General features: G+C 43.5%; 1 protein-coding gene across 10 annotated transcripts in view; it reads right to left on the bottom strand.

Moving 5' to 3' along the window:
* The window catches only part of KAT6B (lysine acetyltransferase 6B), a 109,554-nt gene that overhangs the window by 44,331 nt on the left and 41,740 nt on the right, over window positions 1–23,483 (bottom strand). For 4 of the 10 annotated variants that reach the window (XM_044420240.1, XM_044420243.1, XM_044420239.1 and 1 more), the window contains 7 exons: window positions 19,958–20,066; window positions 17,838–17,953; window positions 17,314–17,395; window positions 11,258–11,390; window positions 7,247–8,181; window positions 6,230–6,351; window positions 4,606–4,721 (listed from right to left, as the gene is read on the bottom strand). In XM_044420240.1, coding sequence (XP_044276175.1) covers window positions 4,606–4,721; window positions 6,230–6,351; window positions 7,247–8,181; window positions 11,258–11,390; window positions 17,314–17,395; window positions 17,838–17,953; window positions 19,958–20,066 — 1,613 coding nt within the window. Of the gene's footprint in view, window positions 1–4,605; window positions 4,722–6,229; window positions 6,352–7,246; window positions 8,182–9,942; window positions 10,797–11,257; window positions 11,391–17,313; window positions 17,396–17,837; window positions 17,954–19,957; window positions 20,067–23,483 lie in introns of those variants that run through there. The other 6 variants (XM_044420245.1, XM_044420246.1, XM_044420244.1 and 3 more) reach the window with 6 other exon arrangements.

Here is a 23,483-nt window from a genome sequence, read left to right as displayed (position 1 = left end):
AAAGCCAAGTGTAGCCAAATGCATACCCTGGATTTTTGGAAAGCTTATTTAAATAAACTTACAACAATTATAGATAAAGTCCCATGGCAAGCTACTCTAGTGAACTAATTTGCCAACTGTGTTCCTTCCTGGAGGAGAATGCCCTGAAAGCAGTAGTGCACACACTGGTAACCTCTAGGCTCACTTTCTGCAATGCGCTCCCTGCAGGGCTACCCTGGTGCCTACTCTGGAACGGCAACTAGGACAAAGTATGGCAGCCAGGCTGGTCTGGGGACATCATGGAGAGACCACAGGTCGCCTATTCTGAAGTCTTTGCACTGGCTGCCAATACGTTTCCAGTACAAGGTGTGGAAAATTAACTTTAAAGCCCTCCATGGCTTGGGCCCAAAATGCCTGCAGGAGCGCCCTTGCCACACATCCCCCCTCACCCGCTAGGGTCCTCTGGGGATCATTCTGAAGTCTCCTTCTTTAAGATGAATGCCAGCTCCCCAGAGGACTTGCCCACTGGCTGCCCCTAAACTGTGGAACGGTCTGCCGGGAGAGATGTGTCTGATATCCCAGACTGCCACCTTCAGGAGGGAGTTAAAGATGTATCTCTTCTGACAGGTCTTCGCAGATTAGTTTATTTTAGTTATTTATTTTATTTATTAGATTTCTATCCAGCCCCATTAGCCATAAGGCTGCCTGGGTGGGTTACAAACAGTTCTCATATCAGGTTTATTTAATACATTGTTTTTAGTCAATTTTAATCACTGTTGCTTTTAATTTCTTGAGAACCACCCAGGGCCCATGGAAATGCAGTATTGTAGAAAAATTAAAATAAATCAATAAATAGAGGAGGAGTCAAAGATGGGTGGGCATTTGTAAAAAAGAAATTCTGCAGGCACAATTACAAACATTTCCAACAAGAAAAAAGGTAGAAGATAATAGAAGAGGCCAATGTGGTTTCAAAAAAAGCTTAGAGATGATCTGAAAAGAAAAAAGGACACATACAAGAAGCATAGGGACAGACTACAAAGGAAGAGTACAAGCAGGTAGAAAGGAATTGGAGGGATGGCATCAGGAACACTGAAGCTGAGAGTGAGCTGAAGTTAGTGAGGGATGCTAAAAGCAACAAAATAGCCTTCTTCAGATATACGCAAATAAAGGCTGGAGGAAAGAAATGGTGATTCGACTATTCCCTGAGGATGGGAAAATGATAACACAAGACAAACAAAGGTCAGAAGTGCTCAATTCCTACTTTCAAAGTGGAGTGCTAGACTGAAGACCACAGAATGGAATTAAATGGGGGCAAAAGGCAACTTCTGCACCTAGGAAAAAAGAAACCAAATGCATCAGGGACACTTTGCTCAACAATGCTCCAAGCGAGAAGGATCTTGGAATCGTTGCAGATCACAAAGTGAGTGAGTCAACAAGGTGATGTGGCTGCACGAAGGCAAAGGGTCTTTTGGACTGTACTGACAGAAGCGTCACTTTGAAATCACGTGACATCCTAGTTCCTCTCTCCCCAGGACTGCTTCAGCTTCATCTTGACTACTGCTTCCAGTTGTGGGCACCACAATTTAGCAAAGATGCAGACAGACTGGAAAGGGTTCAGGAGAAGGAAACAAAGATGTTCAGGGAACTGGAAACAAAACCCCATGAGGAGAGGCTGGAAGAACTGAGCCTTGAGAAGAGTGTGAGGAAATATGATGGCACTCTTCGAGTACTTGGAAAATTGCCACACTTAGAGGGCCATGGTCTTTCCTCAACTATCCTGGAGTGCAGGACATGGAATAACAGGGTCAAATTACAGGGAGCCAAATATTGGCTGTGTTCGTGCAATATGACAATGGACCCAGGGAGCTTGTGGCTCTCCCACAGTAGATGGCCATCTGTTAGGGACAGTTTAACTGACTGAGCAGGGGGCTTACTGCCCCCCCCCCCCACAACACCATTGCTCTAGGGTAGTGATTGCAGAAATTCCCTTGCTCTGGTATCTGGGGATTGGAACTCGTGTACCCATTCTCATAGCTTTTAGTCCTTCCATGTTTAACAACATTATTGCTGATCTCCTCCTCCCTGATCTTACATAAATATGACATCAAATCCAGTTTCTCTAACACCTCAAATAGAAAAGGTCAAAATAAAGCCTGCAGATTAAGAAAATGTACACAAAAGTTCATCCACATGTTATTAAACGTATACATCTCCTTTTCAACAAGGAGCTCAAGGAAGCAGTTTGTTCTTCTAATGCCCTGGTCAGCTAAGAGAGGCTAACATTTGCTGGTCAAGCAGATAGTTTTATTAGCCTCCAAACCCAACACTTCCTTCACCAGTTTACATTGGTTCATATTCTATATCCATTTACATTCTTTCATTTCTTTTACACACAGTATTTGAATTTGCTTACATACATTCAATACTTTCATTTCTGTCATTAAACATTATGGTGAAATATAAATGTGACAATAAGACAACATTCCCAAGAATTCTGGCTCATTATGAATAAAACAGTGTGCTGGTACAGCTACTCAGCGACTCCCACTCAGCTCCTTGTGCAAGCAGGGGAAGCTAAACAAACTGCAGACCTTTATCTGTAACTTGTTTACTATGGTGTAAGAACCAGGGACTAGGGATGTGTGAGGAATCAGCTTTGGGCAGGAAACCTGCTGAATTCACTTGTTTCCGTTTCCCAGACACCAGTTCACTTTGCAGAGGTCCAGAGTCTGAATTCCTGGCAAGAATTCCAATTTCAATTCAATTTTGCTAGACATTGAACTCGACATGCAGTGCCAGCAGGGGCATGATGGGCCCCTGGGAATGGTGGCCTGCACACCTGCTTGTGGCGCTTCCCCCTGTGCACCATCGGCAGGGGCCGGAAGTGGGGAGGGAGGTTAGCTGCTGGGAATGGTGGCCAGGGAAGGTTTCCGGCTGCACAACCAGGGGTCCACAATGCTTGTGCACTTCTTCCAGCTTGGCTTTCTTCCTTAGAGAGGGATGAGCACCAGAAGACATTGAACAGGCAGGTGCAATCTGGGTGCTGGAGAAGCTTGGCACATCCCTACAAAGGACTCCAACTTAACTCTCCCCAGACAAGCCCAGTCATACATATGTATATGACTAGTTTATTATATCACTGCAGCACACCAAGGCTTATTTAAGGCATGACAAGCTAGATTGCCCATAGGCACCAATTTGCCTGTTCAAGCCCTGTGCTATAAAGGCAGGAGGGGCTATCTGAACTAAACAACCCTCAAATAACCCAGGATCTGTTGTTGCGTTGAGAGTTGTTTGACCCTCAAACAACCCCTGCTTCCAGGGTCTGAATGACATAACACGGGAATATCTCACTGGGAGTTGAACTTCAAACTGCCTGCCTGCCCTGCAATCCACCATGGCTTAAGCCATGGTGGGCAGAATGATCATGCAGACCAGTGCCCTAGCTTGTCTGTGGAGATACAAGCATGTCACAATAAACGGACTATAGATGGAAGGAAATGATCAGACAGGATACACTGGCATGTTGACTCATTCACAATAAGCCACAATTATTCAGAGTTACTGCGCTGTGCGAATGCATCTGATATTGACAAATTACCATAATTCACCATGTAACAGTGTTCGATGTGCTTACAATTAGAAAAGCTGTGTGCAATTCATTTTTTTCTAGGTGTCAAGTTTTCATGGTTCAGAATTTTAAGGATTTTTGCAATAGAGGGAAAATGACAAACTCTGGCAACATTAAAGTTGATGATAACCTGCTCTCCATTTCCTAATGTACCATGTCGAGGGAAAAACTAAGCTCCTAATTTTATTGGAATTGAGTCCCAAATCCTCACTGATGAAGAAATTGTTAATATTTGTTATCTGAGATAGACAAATCCCAAATAAATAGAGCATACTATTTCTGAAGCCCTTTCATTTTGACAGAGTCAAAGTAATGTTATAGCTGTCAAAATATGAGAGTTAGAATAGAAAAGCACAGAAAGGGATAATGAAGGGTTGTACAATTTAAAGTCCCAGCTTCATTTTGTGTTTTTCAACTGAAGAAGCTCGGCAAATAAATGGTAGCAATCTTTTCTAGAGGTATGAGAGTTTTAGGGTGCAGTTGTATAAATGGCTTCCTCAATTATAGCAAGCCTTGGGACCCAGAAGCTTATGGCCATCCTATGAAGGGGAGGAAGGTTAGCAGAGCTGATCTTCACTCTACTGTCCCCTCAGCCTGAATTCTTCAGTAAACTGGGTTTTGCTCATCTAGCTGGAACATTTCAGAGGGGTAGAGAAGGAGGTTACAAAGGTGCCATGAGAGCTTGTATCCAGGCATCTCCCGTCTCCTCCATCCCCACCCACTGAAAAGCCTCTTTTGCTGCTCTCAATGATTTCTATCCTGAAGTCAAGAGGCAGCCACCATGCTTCTTTCCACTGCGGCCACATCCACTCCCAGATGCCCAATTCCTGAAGTCAGGAAGCTGCCTCCAACATTGGATGGAGGAACACAAACCGTCCTGTAGCCTCTTAGACACCATCTAATGGCTATAAAGCTGTTCCCTCCATAAAATCTGAATGGTCAGATATCGAAATTTCTTTCCAACCTCTACAAAAATATAGGAATTGCCCCCTTACCTTGCATACTCCTGTGGGTAAGGAGAGGAATACCACGTCTGGATCTCGTATTTCCCAAATTCTATCACAGAAGGGTACCGTCCATTTGTTTCTCCACCATATTTATAACCGATCTTCTATTAATTACAGGTTTAGAAAAGGTTTATGAATGTGCAATAGAAATCCCTTTCCCATGACCACATCTTATAATTAGACTACTTTTCCTAGATGTTCAAGACTATGTTTGATGTTAAGTTGCAAGACAATTGACAAATAATAGAAGCTATACCCTAGTTTCAGGCCTTTGCATTTTCACCAATGTTCACAAATGACAATTACGGTGGACAAACTTTCAGCCCAAGAAAAATATCTAACTACAGAGTCATGTTATCCAACAATATTGCTAGGCACTTCTGCAAGGGCTTGCTTCTAGTTTTCTACCTCAGCTTAACTGCTGGAACTGAGAGAATTAAGGGAGTAGACAGGAAATGACATATTGAACAGAAAAGATCAAGTGTAGTCTAAGACCAAGAGCTAGTTAAGACGAAACAAAAGCATACAGGAGGAGAGATGGGGATTGAGAATTTGGGTATAAAAGAAAACAACAACAAAACACAAACACACACACACACACACGAGAAATAGCTGTTAGATGACATCTGGAGTCTTTCATTATTGAGGGATAGTCATAGTTGAACTAAACTCTCCATCCAAATGTTGGAAATATTGCTTTGTGTGCACTGAACTAATTCACTTTGTTTTTCAGATGACTGGATTTAGATGGTTTTTTGTAATTTGTTCTTTGAAAGATTTAAGTAGCAGTACTGTCACTATTACTTTGTTGGGTTTTGAATATTAGAAGATTTTAAATTAAAATACACTATGTTCACTGAAAGCATTGTTACAGAACTGTTACGGTAGTGTTATTTTGACAGAAAGGCATTTTTATTCACATGCTTTAGCTACATTTTTTTAAATGAATCTTATTTTTGCGTGGGGGCATGATGTGCATGCTGAGCTGCTTTGAATGTTAAATCTTGTGTGGAAGAGAGGCTTATCAACTAAAATCTAAATCCAAATGAAACAAAATGAAACCCCAACCCTAAATAAAACGCACACTTATTTTACAGTTCTTGTTTAAGACAGTAAGCTTTTAAATAACCAGATAATGCACATTTGCATTTGGCTGTCCTATGAACTTTACCTATCTAAGGTTTTCTCTAACTACTTTTATAGGAAAAGGCCTGGTGGTTCATGAGAGCGACGGCTTGGTGACTGATGTGTGTGTTAAAGTTGTTGATCCCACATGTCACCAGGCCTACTCTGCATCAGCAAGATGGCTGAGTGACACTGGAAAACACTTTGCCTGCCCCTGGTGGTGTGAATGCACACCTCTGTACATCAGATAACACGAGAAGTATCCTAGCAGAAAGTGTGATTCACTTCTGCTCTGCCTGGTGACTTCCATGCTGTACAAAATCCATCACGTACAGGACGTTTACTACCAATCATCACCGAGACATATGGGATCCATATACATTAGAGGAATACTGTTGTCCACAATTCATCCTTTGTTAATGGATTGTTACATTATTAAAACAGTAATGCTAATCATGAAACTACACTTAAATGTCATGAACCTTACCTCCATTGCAAGTTCTTGGGCCTGCTTAAACATTTCCAAATCTTCTTCAGTTACAATATCCTTGCTTCCCACCAGGAATAGATCTGAGTTTTCTTGTTTGATGCTTATTTTGATTTCTGTACCTGTTGTTTAAAACCAGCAGAGAATTTATTCACCAACATGATGGCGACAAGTGCCTTAGGCCCACAGACTCATGCTCTCAGTTTACTTCCTGGACAGCTACCCCCATCAAACTGTATAGGTGAGTCAGCAATCCTTTAACAATACTATAGTAACTTTACAGTTAAACACCTGCAGTTTTATTTTAAACAGATGCTGCCAGGGTTACCTGTCATATTTGCTTCCAGTGCCAGTAGACGTCTGCTGAACTTCTACATGATAATTTTTTAAAGTGAATACAAACAATTGAGACAGCAACATAGATTTCATGTATACTAGCATATGTCAAATGTAACCTCTATTAAAAAAAATAAGCACTAAGCTAATCTCAGACAAAACCATTTAAAGAAGATTAGAACAAACTAATGCTGGGAACACAGACTTTTTTCTTACAGAAAAGAATTATTAAAAATGGGAAGAATAAATTGCACAGCAGTACAGATCCAGTGTTGTGTAGCAAGATGGAATCTGTCATGGCAAAGCAGTGGATGAGAGGGAAACAAAGAGCTGAAATGGTCATCCTAGTAAATCTGACAGCACTACGGCCAGAGAAGGGCAAAGGAGAGCATGGCGCAGCTACCAATAAGCTACTACGAAAGGCATAAGCAACATTGTGAAGACACAGCAGGGAGGGCACGAGTGCCACTACAAATGCACAAGACTGACAAGCAACAAGATGGTACAGTGTTAGTTAGAAAAACACTTTGGAGATTTTAGTCAGCATTAGTTACAAGGTCAAAGCTCACTGCTTGTGTATGAAAGTCAGAACAAGAGAAATAGTGGAGACCTATGTGACAAAATAAGAATTTGGATTTGGACGGGACGCAGGTTTTGTTGGCGCTTTGACCTGTTGCTTACCATCATCCTGATCAGGTTTAATCCTTCCGTCTGCCAAGCTCCCCTTCCCTGGTGAGGGGGTCCCCATCTGAGGGGTCACTTTATACTTTAATCTGCCTAGAATCATGCGCTTTTTAAGGAAAGTTGTTTGCTTGAAGTGAGCAATTGCTTTAAAAGCACGTCCTCTAGACATACCCCATCCAGAGGTGGAGGAATGAGAAATAAACCTACTTCTAATCTCTTTCTTTCCACAGAAAGCAGGATTAGACTTGGATGTGGAAGAGAAGGCTGCTTTACGACGCAAACGCTTGGGTGGTGCATAACTTGGATGGCCCTTTTGTCGAGACTGTCCCTGAGTGGTATAAATATGAGAAAGTCCATCAAAGAGTCCCTTTAGCTGACTGCTATTAGGAAGGCTGCTAAAGGAGGGTGCACTTGACTGACTGGAGGAGCTTTGGGGAGAATTAGAAGAGATGGAAGTGCTGGATTTTTGTGAACTGGGGCTCTGACCAGAGATGGGGGTTGGGGGTGGAAGTGAAGAAGGTTTTAGCTTTTGTGTGGTACCTGTAGCCAACACATGAGAAGTACATGACTGTTTCTGAGAGGCCATTTTCCTTGGACGATAATGCTTTGAAAAGTCTATTATTTCACCTCGTGATCTGCGACCATCGGGTGACGGTGTGAAAAACTTAGTAAGGCCATCAATGAGCCCTTTGGTTTTCTTGTTAACGTTAAGTGTAGAGGCAGGTATGTAGGTGGAGGTGGTGGTGGTGGTGATTTTGGTGGCGGTGGCACCAGGCCGGGTGGGGTCTGTAACAGCCAATCTGCTGCTGGAATCCTTCACAGATGCAGCATGACCAGATGAAGGTGTGGTACAGACTTTAGTCTTTTGACCCCTACCAGGTGACCCCCTTCCTGTGAATGCATTCATGGATCCTTCATCACTGGGCACAGACCTAATGAAGAAAGGTGGAAAGAGAAAAACGGAAGTCAGCATTCACGCACAGCTTTAACAGGAATAGCACCAACACTGCATGCAAGTTACGCAGACTACTTAGCTGAAGAGTTAAGGCACTGGTGACTATCCAGACAGCTAGCCAAGCTCCTGCTGAAATAGAACCGCATAAAGGTAAGCAGCCATTTATTTCAAAATCAAGCCCCTTCATGGAATTATACACTATGCTCAATCTATTACTGAAAGAGGCATGTTTCTGAGAAATTAAGACTGACTAAATAATAATCAGACTCTTGAGGCATGCATAGAAAGTCATTTTTTTCCCCTTGACGGAGGGTAAAAGCCCTGGCCAGTCCTGTTAAGATGGGATCTTAACTGAAGAATCAGATTCCTGAGGCTATTTCCCTCATTTGTTAACCAGTACAGTGGTACCTCGGCTCATGAACGCCTTGGTTCATGAACAAATGGGGTCACAAACAAAAATTTCTGAAAAATTTTGACTTGGGTCATGAACACCACTTTGGGTGGCGACCGAGATCGCAGCATCTCCCCCCCCCGCCCCCCCGCATGGGGAGATGACCACGATCGCAGTTCTGTTCGTGCAGGGAAGGTGTGCGTGATCAGAGGTGCGCTGCTGCAGGAAAGACGGAAGCAGCAAAGCAGAGCCGCGGGGGAGATGGCCGTGATCGTGCTGGGGGGGGGGGGGGGGGGGAAGGAGATGGCCAAGATCATGCCCATCTCTTCCTCCCCCAGCGTGCCGTTTCTGCCCATCTCTTCTTCCCCCAGTGTGCCCGTGATCACGCCCGTCTCCCCCCCCCCACCCCCCAGTGTGCCAGGATGATGGGCGCCTGCAGGGATGACGGGTGTGTGCAGGGATGGTGGGCACAATCTTGGTTGTGCTGGGGGGGGGGCAGGGAGATGGCCACGCTTGTGCTTGAGGTGTGGGTGGAGATGGTTGCGATCTTTGTTGTTGTCACTTTGCTTCACATTTTTCTGATTTAAAAAATGTTACAGAACGGATTAACCTTATTTACACTGAACCTTATGGGAAAATTTAACTTGGCTCACAACCAATTTGGGTCATGACCAGAGTCCTGGAACGGATTAAGTTCGTGAGCCAAGGTACCACTGTATTAGCAATGTATTGGCCCAGTACAGCACACAATTCATGTATCTTAAGCTCATTAGTATCAATAGTTTCCTTGACTGTTTGTTGGATTGACTCTCAACACTAAAGATTCTGCTTCTTGAATGTTGATACAACTATAACACGTACCCAGGCAACCTATGTTTCATGATACAAAGCTTCAAGATACTTGACAGTTTCAAGGCAACAGCTATAAAAATGTCATTCCAAAAACAAACAGGAAGATAACACTCAAGCCCTGGCATAACAGACTTGTGTTTGGTTGTTTTTGTTTGTTCGGGTTTTTTTTTTCTTTTAACAAAAGGCCTAATTTCATTATAGCCATAAAATACCACCTATAGCAATGGAGTTTTTTAAAAAAATGATGAAGTTCAGTACAACATTGAAGGCAAAATACATAAACATTAATTCATTTTTAACTTCAAAAATATGCAAGTCCACCAAAAAAAGTCACTAACAAAGACAAACAAACAAATGAAAAACAAAGGAAACCAAGACCTCAGAAGGCGTGTCTGGAAGATACTGAGAAGCAGTACTGAGTTTTACTGAGAAAATGAAATGCAGCTTGCGGAAGAATTTAAGCTAATTTCTAAGATGAAAAGGAGAACCACTCACACAGAGACTTAATGTATCCAGGAAGGGTTATCAAACTGAAAATCAACACAAAGTTAAATAATTACTTTAAATAACTATATTCCTTTTCCATTATATAATGCAAGTACTATATATTTTTAGGAAGATGGGTTCCTGCCATGCATTTGTTTCTCAATGGTGAAACTGAAGGAATTAATACCAAAATATTAGAGGTGGAATAATCTGGGGGGCAATCATCTGGTTTGCAGAAAAGTGGTCTGACGTTTGGCCCACATCCCATTTCTCAATCCTGCACTAAAGTGAGTATGCTTAGCTATGGAAATCTTCTGACTTTTTCGAGTATCGCCACACCAGAAGCGCAGCTCTGTTGCTACAAAATCTATTGCAAAGACCAATAACCTGCGTACAGAGGCTAACAAGCTGGGTGCTATGTATTTGCACAACTGCTACTCCAGGCTGCAAGCTAAGGTCCATTAAGCAGTGCTATTGCACCGCTGACCCTTTTATGAAGTAGTTCGAAGTAGTTTAGCAATATATTATATTCTTGCCATCCCATCACATCACAAAATTAGACCCACTCTTTATACCTACTCACACCTCTCACAGTTGAATTTATTCTGGAATACACAAAAGAACTTCTCCCCATCACCACCATGTCTTACACCTCCATAAACATAAAACGGAAATGGTTACAGAAACACATCTACTTCTGAACAAGAATGGGCCTACCAAGCTGGTCCTGGAATTCTGCATCATTTTCTAATGCAAGAGTAGCTCCTGACCCTTCAACAGTGCAACGAAGGCCCATTCATTTTCCTCATCATTTGATGACCCAATGCTGAACGTGCAAGCACACAGCACATGAAAATTAACCTGATGATTTTGCATTTGCCTCTGCACAAGGATGAAGATCTCCTGTCCCTAAGCAAGCAACCAGCAAATATTTCTCTGTAATAGGGGCACACACAGTTGCCACAACTTTTAATACTAGAAGATGACAGTGAGGCAGAAGCAAGAGCCAGTGGGGAGTCCTGATGAGCTAGCACAAGCTTAGCATTTATTTTAATTAATATGAAAGGCTCTGCTGTCTTAATTCCATCAACCAGAAGTGTTTTAATGCACTTTTCAAAGGTTTGGTTTTAAATCCGGCTTCCTGTGCATTTAATTTTAGGAAATCAAAGCCAAATGGCAAAACATTTAGTGACAGGAAGACATGCAGAAACAAACAGCCCAGTACTGAAAAGACCAAATGAACTCCCATGTTTTCCCATGAATATTATGGTAACTTCAAGACTATGGCAGTGGGAAATATAAACTTAGACACAGGAGAACTTACAACATTCGTTGCTTTAATTTATTTTTTGGTCGTCCAATAGGTTTTGTGTATCGCCGCCTTATCTGGGATGCTCTTTCATGAAGCAACTTTCTTCCTTTTTTCTTTGGTCTGCAGACCTGGCAGATCCACATCCCTGCATTGATGTTCAAATAAATATGGTTAATTATGCTACGTGTCCATGAATAGCGGTTTCACACCACTGGGTAAACCTAATATAGCATCATATCCAGTGATGTGCAAGATGCTGAAAGGTTCCATCTTGTTCTCTATCCTATCACCAACCATATGACACCACTGGGTGAAGTCATCTGAGGGATAGGTTACTAGACAAATCTACTTTTCCTCCTAAAACTAATCCTGAAATAGAAGCTGGGCCTATGGCCCCATTCAGGTTTAGTGATGGGCTGCACAAGGGCAAACTGAAACTTAACTGGAGCAAAAGAGAGGTTTTATGGTCAGTGCCCAAGAAGATCTAATAACAGGTGTAATGCCTGTTCCATGAAGGGATGCATTGAGCTTCAGTCCATAATTTAAGGCGCTTGCCAGTGGAGATACCCACATGGAAATTGTGAATGGGAGTGTCATTGCACCAGTCACGTAGCTTGCTACAGGAGTTGCACGATTCCATAAGCATGAGGACACCGGTCACACACGTGATGACCCTCTAAAATGAAAGCCTGGAAGCTGAATGTTATGTGCCCTCTGCACAAAGGGAGCCGCCTGTAGTCTGCATATGTCTCAGGTACCAGGATGAGAGCCTTCTCCATCATTTCCTTTATGTCCACCAGAGAGACTGACCTACTCATTTTTATAGACAGGTAGAGAGAGGTTATGTGGCTGCACAGATGACCATTCAGTTATAAGCAGTCTTGCCTTCTCCTTTCTGTATCTTTAAGAAAACCAAGTGCGGATGAGAGAATGACAAGGAAAATTTATAACATATTGTTAGAAGGGGAGGGCCAATATGATTCTTTGAAGGAGTCTTGGGAAATAAATTTAAGAAGAAAAATTAGTAACGAAGAATAGAATAATATGAGGAATAAGAAATTTTTAAAATGTATGTTGATGAGAATAAAAGTACTAGGCAGTGACACCAAAATGGTGCAGGCAATTTAATGAATGGGTGCAAACTGGGAAAGGTCATGAAGAAATGCTTCATCCAGGAATCAGAAAAAATCCAACAGACAGCTCAAAGGAAGGATGAAATGCCAAGAGTCCTAAATATTCTTGCAGAAAGAAAGTAACTGAAGCCCTGAAAATGAAGGTGCAGGAAGTAATTCAAAATGTTGTGCAAAGCAGTGAAAAGATGATTGACAGGAAAGAATCTGACTTGATGGCACAGAACAACATATTTGCTGTTCTGTCAAAGGCGGGACAAATGCCAAGAGGGCCAGCTCCACTGCAAGAGAAAGCAAGGATTAGCATTAGTTCAATCAGCATTGCCACGAGAGTCAAACCGAGGAGTTCTTCGAGTCTGGATGCCCCTCTTCTCTGAAGGATAATTGGAGAAATCTCCTTGAGACATATGCATGGTACAAAAAGATTTCCCTAAGGTGAACATGCACCAGCTTTCAGGATTTAATTATATGTTTCTCCTGCAGAACTGTGACATCCAAGGACTTGGGTGAGGCTCATGACAGCTTTGCCTCCTCCCTCCACCAATGCAGTGCCTCTTGTACCTGCTACCAGGAGCTGCAAGGCAAAGCAGCAACAGCAGCAGCCTGATTAAGAGATCCACCCTCTGAGTGACTCAGATCTAGCTAATTTGGCAGACTGATCTGCCAGGCATTTCTAGACTGTGGTTATTTCCTGTGAGATCTGCTGTGGCCCAGAGAATCATCAGCTGACATGTCTGAGGACGAGAAGGAAGCTGGCAAACACCTTTGTCCCTCCTTAGTAGCTTGAGTCAGGAACCTAGAATCACAGGAAATTATTGATGAATCTCCACCAAACTGAGGAGGCTAACATCCCCATTGCCTGATTTGTTGTACTGTAAATGTATTTTAAGCTGCCTCAAGAGCCTTGGTTAGTTGCGGGGCATAAACATTCCAACCAACCAATCACTCCATGTGGGTGCAGGACATGCTTTCCTGCAGACAGACCACAAAAGAGATGTTTTGGCAACTATGTCTCAGGCCCTGGCAGCACCCACACTGGATGTGTGTCAAGATGAGTTTGGCTCTGAGCAGAACTGAGGACCTACAACTGCCCCAGAATGCAACGCTAAGAGTGCTAACCAGAGCATGCTTTTCATACTGTAAGGGCAAGGTTGCATGACACAGCAAGTAGTAGTGGTTTTTCTCAACTTTTTTGTTCTGTTTTGTCATCTGAACCCTGCCATGGCATTTCCCTTGGTACTTCCCTGTGGCGTGTTTCGTTTTGAGAAACCACAAACAGAAACAATAGCCTGTTCTATGGTTTCTTGATACCACGACTGCTTGCACAGTCATCCTAACCAGTAAACACAACTCAGCACGGTACCGAGGGCAGAACCATAGAGCCATTTGGCGAGGGCAGCCCGTGGCCACTCTTGCCAAGCAGCTAACCAGAGGCCGCCACAGACAGCTGCCACTTGGCACAGCTGCCGCAGGTGTCCCCCTCATCCTGCCCTAAAGATATTTGGTGCAGGAGAGGGAAATCAGCTGGCCAGCTGGGGAAAGAGCAGCACCACGCTGATTCCCTGATCGTGCTTTCACACAAACGGGAGCAGGGAGAATCCACTAGGCACCTCAACCCAGCTGCTGCCCTTCTGATGTGAGCACCAGTGCATGAAGCAGCTGGACAACCATGGCGGAGTCCTGTTGGGAGCGGCATGCGGCAGCAGATTCACCCATGCCACCCCATTCCACACACCAACGCTAAGCACCGCGTGCTGCTCCTCACAGCTTGGGAATACCTGCTTGGCAAGCCGGAGTGAGAAAGCCTCCCCCTCAGCACCACCACCAGGTGCTTCCTGCCTCTGCTCCTGGCACACTTATGCTCACAAGGTGCTGGCCTCTAGCACCTGCCTGGTTGCTTACAATGGTGGAACCGTTTTTGTGGGTCACCTTCACTAAAAGGGCACTGTGTTTATTAATACCACCATCACGCCATTTACAGTTCTGCTTTTCACTTTTAACCCACTAAGAGAGTGATCCTATGGCCTCTAGACGAGGGGGACATGGGAGACATAGGCTACGTCAGAGTCTCCTCTCTGAAACCGGAAGCAGAGTTCCAAGCTTGGTGTTGGCACTCTGATGCTCACGCCCCACCCAGCATAGAAAGACGTGCACGCCTCAGAGAGGGCGTAAAGGAGGTGTGCTGATGGGCAGAGAAGGGAGGAGAGGGGACTACAGGGCCAAGGCGCAATGTGTCCTGTGCCCTTTGTGGTCTTCTGCCGTTCCCTCCAATGCATGCCAGCTAGGTGGCCAAAAGTGGATGTCAAAAATGCAAAGCATAAGACGCAGGCAACTGAGAGCATGTCTGCTGCTCCTCCATCTTTGCAGAGCGTGCTCACAAGTCTCTGAGTTTGGGGGCTTATAGGATTGCACTCTAAATGATCTAGAACCGGTATATCTTAAGGACCACTTTTCTCAAAAAACCTCCCCACTCAAGATTATTTTTGACAGCATGGCGCTTTATATCCCCCACATCCACTATGAGGTTCTCTTCAGTTACATGACGCTGGGCCTTTCAACAATGCCAACATTCACGGGCAGGGGTCCTCAAACCTTTTGAACAGGGGGCCAGTTGGGATGGGCACGGGCCATCAAGGCAGGGGGCGTGTGTGGGCTGAGATCCTTTCCTCCCAACGAGTCTAAAACGATCTCCTTGTGAGCAAGCCGGCACCTCGCTGCGCACACGGAGAGCTATGGTGGGCTGGATCCAGCCCGCGGGCCGTAGTTTGAGGACCCATGTTCATGGGGTCAGGTAACTGTTTTAAGTTTCTGCCATTTCCCTATGGCTTTAGTGTACTATTTATTGCTTTTGCTTTTAGAGTACAGCTGTTTCATTCTACTATTAAACACTGTTAAGCCATTAAGTGGATTCTAATTATGGAAATCAGGATATGGATATTTTGCAGAAATTAATAAATCAAATACATATTACTGGTGCCTCGGGAAGAGGCTGCAAGGAAAGGTTCTTGCAAATGATCCCACTGAAGCTCATGCCAGTTAGTACACTGTGTGTATGAACAGGGCCACTTAAAGCCAAGCATTAAAAGTCCCACATGAGATAAAAGGAAGTTATCCGTCTAGATCTCTAAAGCTAGAAACTGGAATCTAATACTCCTGAATGACAAAGATAAGACACACATAGTGTAATGGATATTTCAGGTCTCCTTTTCACTACATGATTCATCCCCTCTTATGCAGACGGCAGTGAACATATTTTTTTCATTTACAAGGAACACATGATAAAGGATCATCCCCATTCCCCAATACTCTTTATGTTTTTCTCTATGACTTTCAGGGACACTGGTATTTCTGGATCTAGAAGACCAAAGGCAAAAGTCAGCAAAAATGTCAGCCAGCCAAAAAGCAAGATTCTAAAGGAACTGTTTTACTAGGATGCTGTAATGCACCCGAACAAGTCAAGCAGACCTTTTCATCTTAGGAACTACTTTCGCTTTTAACTTTTAATTAATTATCTAGCTAAAATATTCAACTATATCAATATAGATAACTTGTTAACATGAGATTTACTTAGCAAAAATAAGCTATTTGTGGTTTAGTTAAACATGCTGCCTGAATCAAAATATTGTTAAGTAACATTAGCAGCATTGCAAAGGATTATGTGGGGGTGGGTTGAACAATAAACTGACTAAAACCCACATTTTAAATCAGCAGACAATAGCTTAATGGATCACTGATTGTCACCCATTAAGATTTATTACAGTTCCGACTTCAGAGTACACCACAAGCTGTTGTTAATGAAAAGCAGAAGCTGCCAAACTCCCACTCCAGCAGGGAGGGGAGGGGAGGTAGAGCATACAAGCCCAAGGAGAGGCTATGCTCATTCACAGCGCCCTAAACTAACGTGGGCTATGCCAGCTGGGGATGATGGGAGTCATGGTCCAACTGATATAAAGGACCCTAGGATGGGGAAGGCTGCACGAAGCTATAGTTGATGTCCTAACACAGCTAAGGTCAACAACGGCTTATGCAGTATTCCTGCTCGTGAAATGTCTTACAGAAGCAGTAATAATTTAAAATAATACTTGGCTCAAGATTTAGATGGAACCAACAGGGCTGGGGAAATCAGAGTCCCCCACCTCCTCCTCACAGCAGTCCCTCTAGCCCTCCAAAAAGTTACACATAGGGTTAGCCTCCCCCCACCCCCAATTCTAAGTAAGGGAAAGAGGGAGGATCCCTGAAAATCATTATAAGGCAAATTCCATGAGAAAAACACTTCTTCCAATGGAAAGCAGAACCTGGATCCAACTATCTATATCAGGGGTCCTCAAACTTTTTGACTAGGGGGCCAGTTGAAAGCTGCCGGTGCCGGGCGCGGGCTGGAAAGGTGGTGCCTGGTCATGTGTGTGGGCCGGTGAGGAGGTGGGGGCGGGGTGTGTGGGTGCACTGAGGCGGGGGGGTGTGCGGCAAGGCATGGGCAGGTGTGCGCAGTGAGGGGAGGCGAGGCATGTGCGGCGAGGTGAGGCGGGGCGGGCACACTCCATGAGGAGCATGCACAAGGCAGCGGCTTGCTCGCTTGGAGATGGTTTTTTCTGAGCGAGCAAACCGCTGCCTCCTGCGCACGGGGCGAGGTGGGCGGCAGCGGGTGCACGCATGGACGCGCACACAGCGGGTCCAAATGGCCATGGTGGGCTGGATAAATGGGCATGGCGGGCTGCATCCAGCCCCCGGGCCGTAGTTTGAGGACCCATGATCTATATCTATGGGGGGAGGGCTTTAGAATTCTCCACCAAGAACCCACAACATATTCTAATACAAACAGCTTCTATATGCATAATTTGTTGAATTAATGCATGATACTTCACTGAAAAGCAAGATATATACAGACTGTGTAAGAACAAATCACATGTACATGCACGATCAAAGATGTTCAAAGATCACCTTTTGGCATTCGGGAAAGTGGTGGGTCACAGCACTCCATATGGAATCCTCTGTCACAAGAATCACAGAAAAGCATATTATCCTGAAATTGAAGTGGGAGAAAGACACAAAGTAATCTGATATCTCTAGTTTGTATTTTCATGATTAAAGAGTTCTAATGCGAATTCTGCTATCTGAGGTGGCTCTGCTATCACCATGAATCCAGAAAGTGCTTTTGTTTTACATGGTTTTTTTGTACTGTTTTAACCAAATAATTGCATTTATTAAAACTCTCACTGTGTAGAGCTCTGACATAGCAGTGTGAAGTGTAGTTTAAAATATGGTAGATATATTTAATATTTAACCAATATACTTATTAAAATAATAAGATAACATCTAAATGATTCTTCAAGCAAAAAGAAAAATCAACCCAAATAATCCTGTGCTGTTATTTTTACCCATTTTTCAATTTGACTCAACTGGCCCGATATAATACACTGAACATTACACTAAACATTGTGCTGTAATAAAAGAATAAAACTTACTGCATTTTTGCCTTGGATTCTACAGGCACTGCATGTCTTGCATTCAATACACTGCCATCTTAAGGCCTTCACATTTGTTGTCAACTCGAGACAAAATTTCAAGCAGGATGGATGCCCTACAAAAAAGGCAACATTCATACTTGAAGTTTACTTGAGTATTCTAGCGCAGCTGAAGCTTTAGGACATCTTCTCAAAGCAAACTGCCCCAGTGCAGGCTATTATGAGATCAATTCTTCTGCGCAGCAGTTCCTTAAAGTATTTTTATTGTTATAAAATGTGCATTTAATTGTTCATACTTCAAATACAGCAAAGCACCCAGTCATATTTGACATATTTACTTGAATATGCCTTGGGCTTGATCCAAAATCTGCCTTTGGATTTACTAAAAGTAAAACCACCAGCAGCAGCAGCAACCGCAGCAGCAGCAACCATGATGTTTTCCAGGTAAACAAACACAGTAATACCAATTCAGCCTAGTTATCCGAGTGGAAAGCCAGCAGGGGTGTGAGGGATATCACTGTGTGCCACATGTATGACCATCTGCCAACTAGGCAGAAGTCACTGGTATGTGCCCAGTGTAAAGAGCTCCTGGCTTGTCCCAACTTCTGAGTGACAGCTCCTCTGTTGTCATGGAAAATGGGGGTCTTGGGAAAGAAGGGCAACATTCTGGGGAAGAGAGAAATAATCTCCTAGGGATAACCTACTCCTTGGAAGGCAAGCAATAACTGTCTTGAACTGAAGATGTGCCTCCAGGAGGCTTGCGGCAGTGGGAGATTCAATAATTAAACAAGTAGACTGTTCTGTTTCAGAGGAGTGTGGAGACTGCATGGTAAATTGCCTGCCTGGTGCAAAGTTTCCAGGTATCATGATCTAGAGAATCTTGCAGTTAGTGCTGGACCGCAGTCAGTGCTTATGGTCTGCATAGATACCAATGATGTGCAGAAATGTAACTGTACGATCCTGGAAGCCAAGTTTAGGTGGATAAACAGAATGCTGAAATTGAGGACCACTAAGGCGATCCTCTGAAATGCCAGCTGTTCCACACACAGGCCCAGCCAAGTGGCCAAGGCTGAGGAGTCTCAATGCATGGATGAGACGGCGCTGTAGAGAAGAGGGGTTCAGATTTGTTAGGCACTGGGGAGCAATTCAGAGAACGCCGGGCCTGTACAGGAGGAACAGGCACCACTTGAACCAAAATGGAACTAGCCTGCTTGGCACATGGCACAAAAAGGTGGCAGAGCAGCTTTTAAACCGAACCCTAAGGGAAGACCGACAGGATCTGGGAAGCATATGGTTAGGGTTAAATCATCCCTATGGGATGAAGAAGAAAAAGTTTCTGATTCCCCAAATGTAGGAGAGGTGCCAGTGTCATTAAGGCAGAATAGAGTCAGCAGGAGCATAAGCACATTGTTGGATGCTACCCATCAAGACTGACATGCCAGCACATTTTCTAGTACCTATCAGTCTTACACAGAAAGTAATAAACATTTTAGCACAATTTTAATGACCTGTTGGAACCATAGCTTGAACTCCACAGGAAGAAAATGTGGCTATGACAGAGGGATAGGGCTAAATGCACACCTCTTACTGCTCTGCCATTCCAATTTTCCCATTGCAAAACTGCTTATTTCTTTCATTCATCCATTAATCCAAGGTGTTGGGACTTTATGACTTGTCTTGGCAAATTACTTGCAGTTAGTTCCTCAGTGCAAAAGATAACCAAGATAATAATCTGAACATGATTTGAATATATATAAAATATTGCCTTAAATGTTCATGTATATTTGTTCAAGTGCTGATTTGAGTGTAGACAAGAATGAAATCAGCATCTTTGTCACAGTATGCAGCTGTAAAGTACATCATCCATTTGTTTTTAATCAAATGCTCCAAAATACTAACAGTGAATTGTATGCAAACTTTTCATTCTTCCATCAATGGAAACAGCTTCTGTTGCTCCAATAGGAGGAGCTCTTCCACGCACTGCAGGACACCCTCCTCCCAGTGTCAAAAGAAGCTCTTTATGGCTGCCCAGAGAGAACCATTGTTTGCAAACACACACACAAATGCATGCACGTGCATGCACACGCACACCTCTAGGTTGGCCAAACTGAAAGACTTACCACTGCTGCCACAATCAGCACATGAGAGAAGTTCTTCTGGCTTTTTCTCACGGTTTGATTCTTTTGTCCCCAAGCAGAAGCTGCATATTGGAATGGGATCAGCTCGTGGCTAGGAAAAGAAATAGTCAAATCAAATGTTACTTCTATTTCACATAGAATCATGTTTCCTGCCTTCTTTACCTCAAAGTTATATTCTATTTCATTTTACTACAGAATGTTGGAATCTTCATCTGCAATACATCTTACTAGCAGGTACTAAAATTTCTATAATGCATGCTTTATGTTTTACTAATATATTAATGCCAATTTAGCTTATTCAACATTTTTGAAACAGCATTTATCATGAAGTAAAATGTAAATGGGTTTTTGTCCACATGCAATTCTTATGTTAAAAAACTTCTGGGTACTATAAGTTCAGCCGTGAGAGCTGAAGTCCACCTTTTAGACAGTCAAGGCTGGTTATCACATCACCTTTCAAAAATGTAAGGCAAGTCCCACCTGTGGCTGAGCAGCATGAAACCCAGGGCCCCCCCCCCCCCACCCACCTCACTGAAAACAGATAAATTAAGAAGAAAACTCCAGAGATCATAGGTTGCTCTGGAAAAAGTATCTCAGCTTCTCAACTTACATACATGCTATGTATAACCACATGGATTCATAATAGGATAACTCTATTCTTAACACTGGAGTGTACATAACAGCACTACTCAGATTGCAATTCTACACACACACATATCAGGGAGTAAGTTCTACAACATTCAAATAGACTTACTTCAGAGGAGATTTGTATAGAATTGCACTGTCAAACAGATCTTTAAAACCCTTACAATGTAACCAAAAACCTTTACTTATTCATTTTAATTTAAACTGCAAGAGAAAGTCAGACTTTGTATCAAATAAAGAAAAGAGCCATGGTTTTTTCAGTCATCAGTACAACCTTTCCCATTTAAGAATGTGTTGCAACATTAATTTTCACATACTGACTGGGTTTGCGTGTCGTTTGACCCTTCTCCCCGCCACCTGCCAGGGGGTGGTTTCTAAACCAAGTGACACTCTAAGCAAGCCATGGTCAGGCCTAAAGGCTAGAGAGGCCTTTGGCCTGAGAAGGATAGGGGCAGGGGGATCTCTGCTCTGCACAAGCACTTTTACAGCCAGCAAAGTGTGCAATCTTCAGGCAAGCACTCCCCCCAGACCCACCCCCCCCCCCACCTGAGCATCAGCAGGAGAACAGGGAGGGCCCAGGGTTGCCAAGCCCTGCCCGCTCGAATTCCACTTGCGGTCTGGGAGAGCACTGCACACCTGAGAAACCAGCTGCTTGGTTTCACTCCCTGGGAAGGGAGCCTGATGGGGCTGCCATGCGTGGGAATAAGCCACTCTGCTTGCCTTCCCGAAAGGGCCAGCAGCTTGTATCCCCACTCACCCAGGGGAAAACTGCCTTCTCTTGCTCATGCCAGCCAGCTCAGAGACACTGGACTGGGTGCAGAAGAGGAGGTGCTGCCCTCCCATCTCTCTTTGCCTGCCCTGCACACCTTCTATTTCACAAGGAGGAACGTGGTCAAGTGGTGACGTCACTGGTGCCTACCCTGCATCACCTTCCCGTTTCCATTTGGAACTTGGGAAGGGGCATACGGAGTCAAAGAAACAATAACTGCAATTCACACTTTAAAAATGAAATGAACAACCAACAGTAGAACACTTAATAAAGTTATAGACTTTTAAATAATTATGCATGGATTTTTAAAAATGTGAAATGTTTTGGCATAAAACACTAGCCTCAGCCACAATTAAGAGACAGCACAATACTCTTCATAAACAGAGCCAGAAGCAATTTGGCAAGCCTTAGTGGCAAGAACAAAAATTAACAATCAGCACATGTATTCCACAGGCAGTCAAGCCACTTAAATAAACATCATGGCTTATTTAATCTCACCCTTCACACTGCTATCTGGTTTCCACTGATCAATAAACATTTGCCTCCTTAATCTTTCTCCTTTGTGGACCTTTCCATTTTGGACATGAAATTAAAAATCTGAAATGAGCAGTTTTAAACAAGACTGTATAGAAAACCTGTGAAAGGGGATATATAATCAAACTACAATTCTGCACACTCTGTGCTAATGAAAAGGCAGGTGGAAAAGGCCATGATTCAGAAAGGTGCTGCAGTCTCAACAAGTATTCTGAGGAATCAAAACAAAAGGCAATTACACTGGCAGAGGCTAACAGTGATAGGTTACCAGTACCAGCGATTCAGGCATGTGATATACATCAAAGGAATGCCTGTCCAGAAAATTCCATTTGCGACCAAGAGATTTGCATGGGTAGCCCAAAAGGTCTCTGAATGATGTAACATCAAGGCCAACACTATCTGTACTGCCCTGGTAATATTGAAACAAGAGCCAATCATACAACACCACAACCTGTCACGACAGTGACATGTTCAGCATCTCCTTGCATCTGAGATCCTGGTGGACAAAATTAGGAAACCATGGATCAGTTACAATAGACTTGCTTTGCATTTCGAAGGTGTCGCATTCATTCTCTAGCATCTGAAACGACTTTACCATTACTTCACAATATTAGAGCAGTTAACTGACCAGTGTCCTGCATTCAAAGTACCTCTCCCTGCCTTAGCATAAGTAACAGGAAGCTGGTGAGAGGTCCTGCCCATAGGGTCCAGCCGTTATCATGCTCTTTGATTTCTGGTTGCAGCACAGGCCAAAGACAACCCCTGTTCAGCTGGCCAAACTTACTGAGCAGGCTAACACAGTGCAAGAATCACAGAGGGGTCCAGGACAGACGGGCTCTGTCTATTTAGCACCAGTCCCTAAGGACTGTACTCTTATCATTAAACAAATACCTCCTCTGCAATTCTGGATTTGGTTCCAAAAATGAAGAGGGGAAATTATATAATAAAGTACACAATGAAATTATATACTTAAAGAGCGAGATTTAATTTAAAGGTTAAGAGGAAAACCCTGTCAAAAACCTGTGAAATGAAATAAAGACTAAGTTGGAATAAACGAAAGAGCAGAAGAAAGCCTTGCTGGGTTAGACTAACTACTGCTGCCACCGCAAGCATAGAGCCAGTAGAACTAGGAGCCACTGATAGCCTTCTCCTCCAGGAATTTGTCCAGCTGCATTTGAAAGCTGCCCAATTCAGTGGCCATCACTGCATCCCCTGGAAATGAATTCCATAGTGTAATTATGCACTGTGTGAAGAAGCACTTCCTTCTCTCCGTCCTAAATCTGCCACCAATCAGCTTCATGGGATGTCCCCTTGCACTAGACATGCATATTCCTGTATACCTCCCGTGCCTTGCCCTTGACTCACATTTTTTCCTATGCTAAGCAATCTCAATCGCTGTAACCCTTCCTCATAGGGGGTTTTCTTTAACCACTTGATCATTTCAGTGGTCCTTTTTCCAAGTCCACAATACCCTTTTTAACATGTGGTGACCAAAACTGTACACAGCACTCTAAGTGTGGTCACACGTAGGAACAGGCCACATACTCATTTAACTAGTTA

Source organism: Varanus komodoensis, unplaced genomic scaffold, assembly GCF_004798865.1.
Source record: "Varanus komodoensis strain SLA01 unplaced genomic scaffold, ASM479886v1 scaffold11, whole genome shotgun sequence".
In the NCBI taxonomy this organism is placed as follows: Eukaryota; Metazoa; Chordata; class Lepidosauria; order Squamata; family Varanidae; genus Varanus; species Varanus komodoensis.
This window is presented reverse-complemented; position numbering and strand designations above follow the sequence as displayed.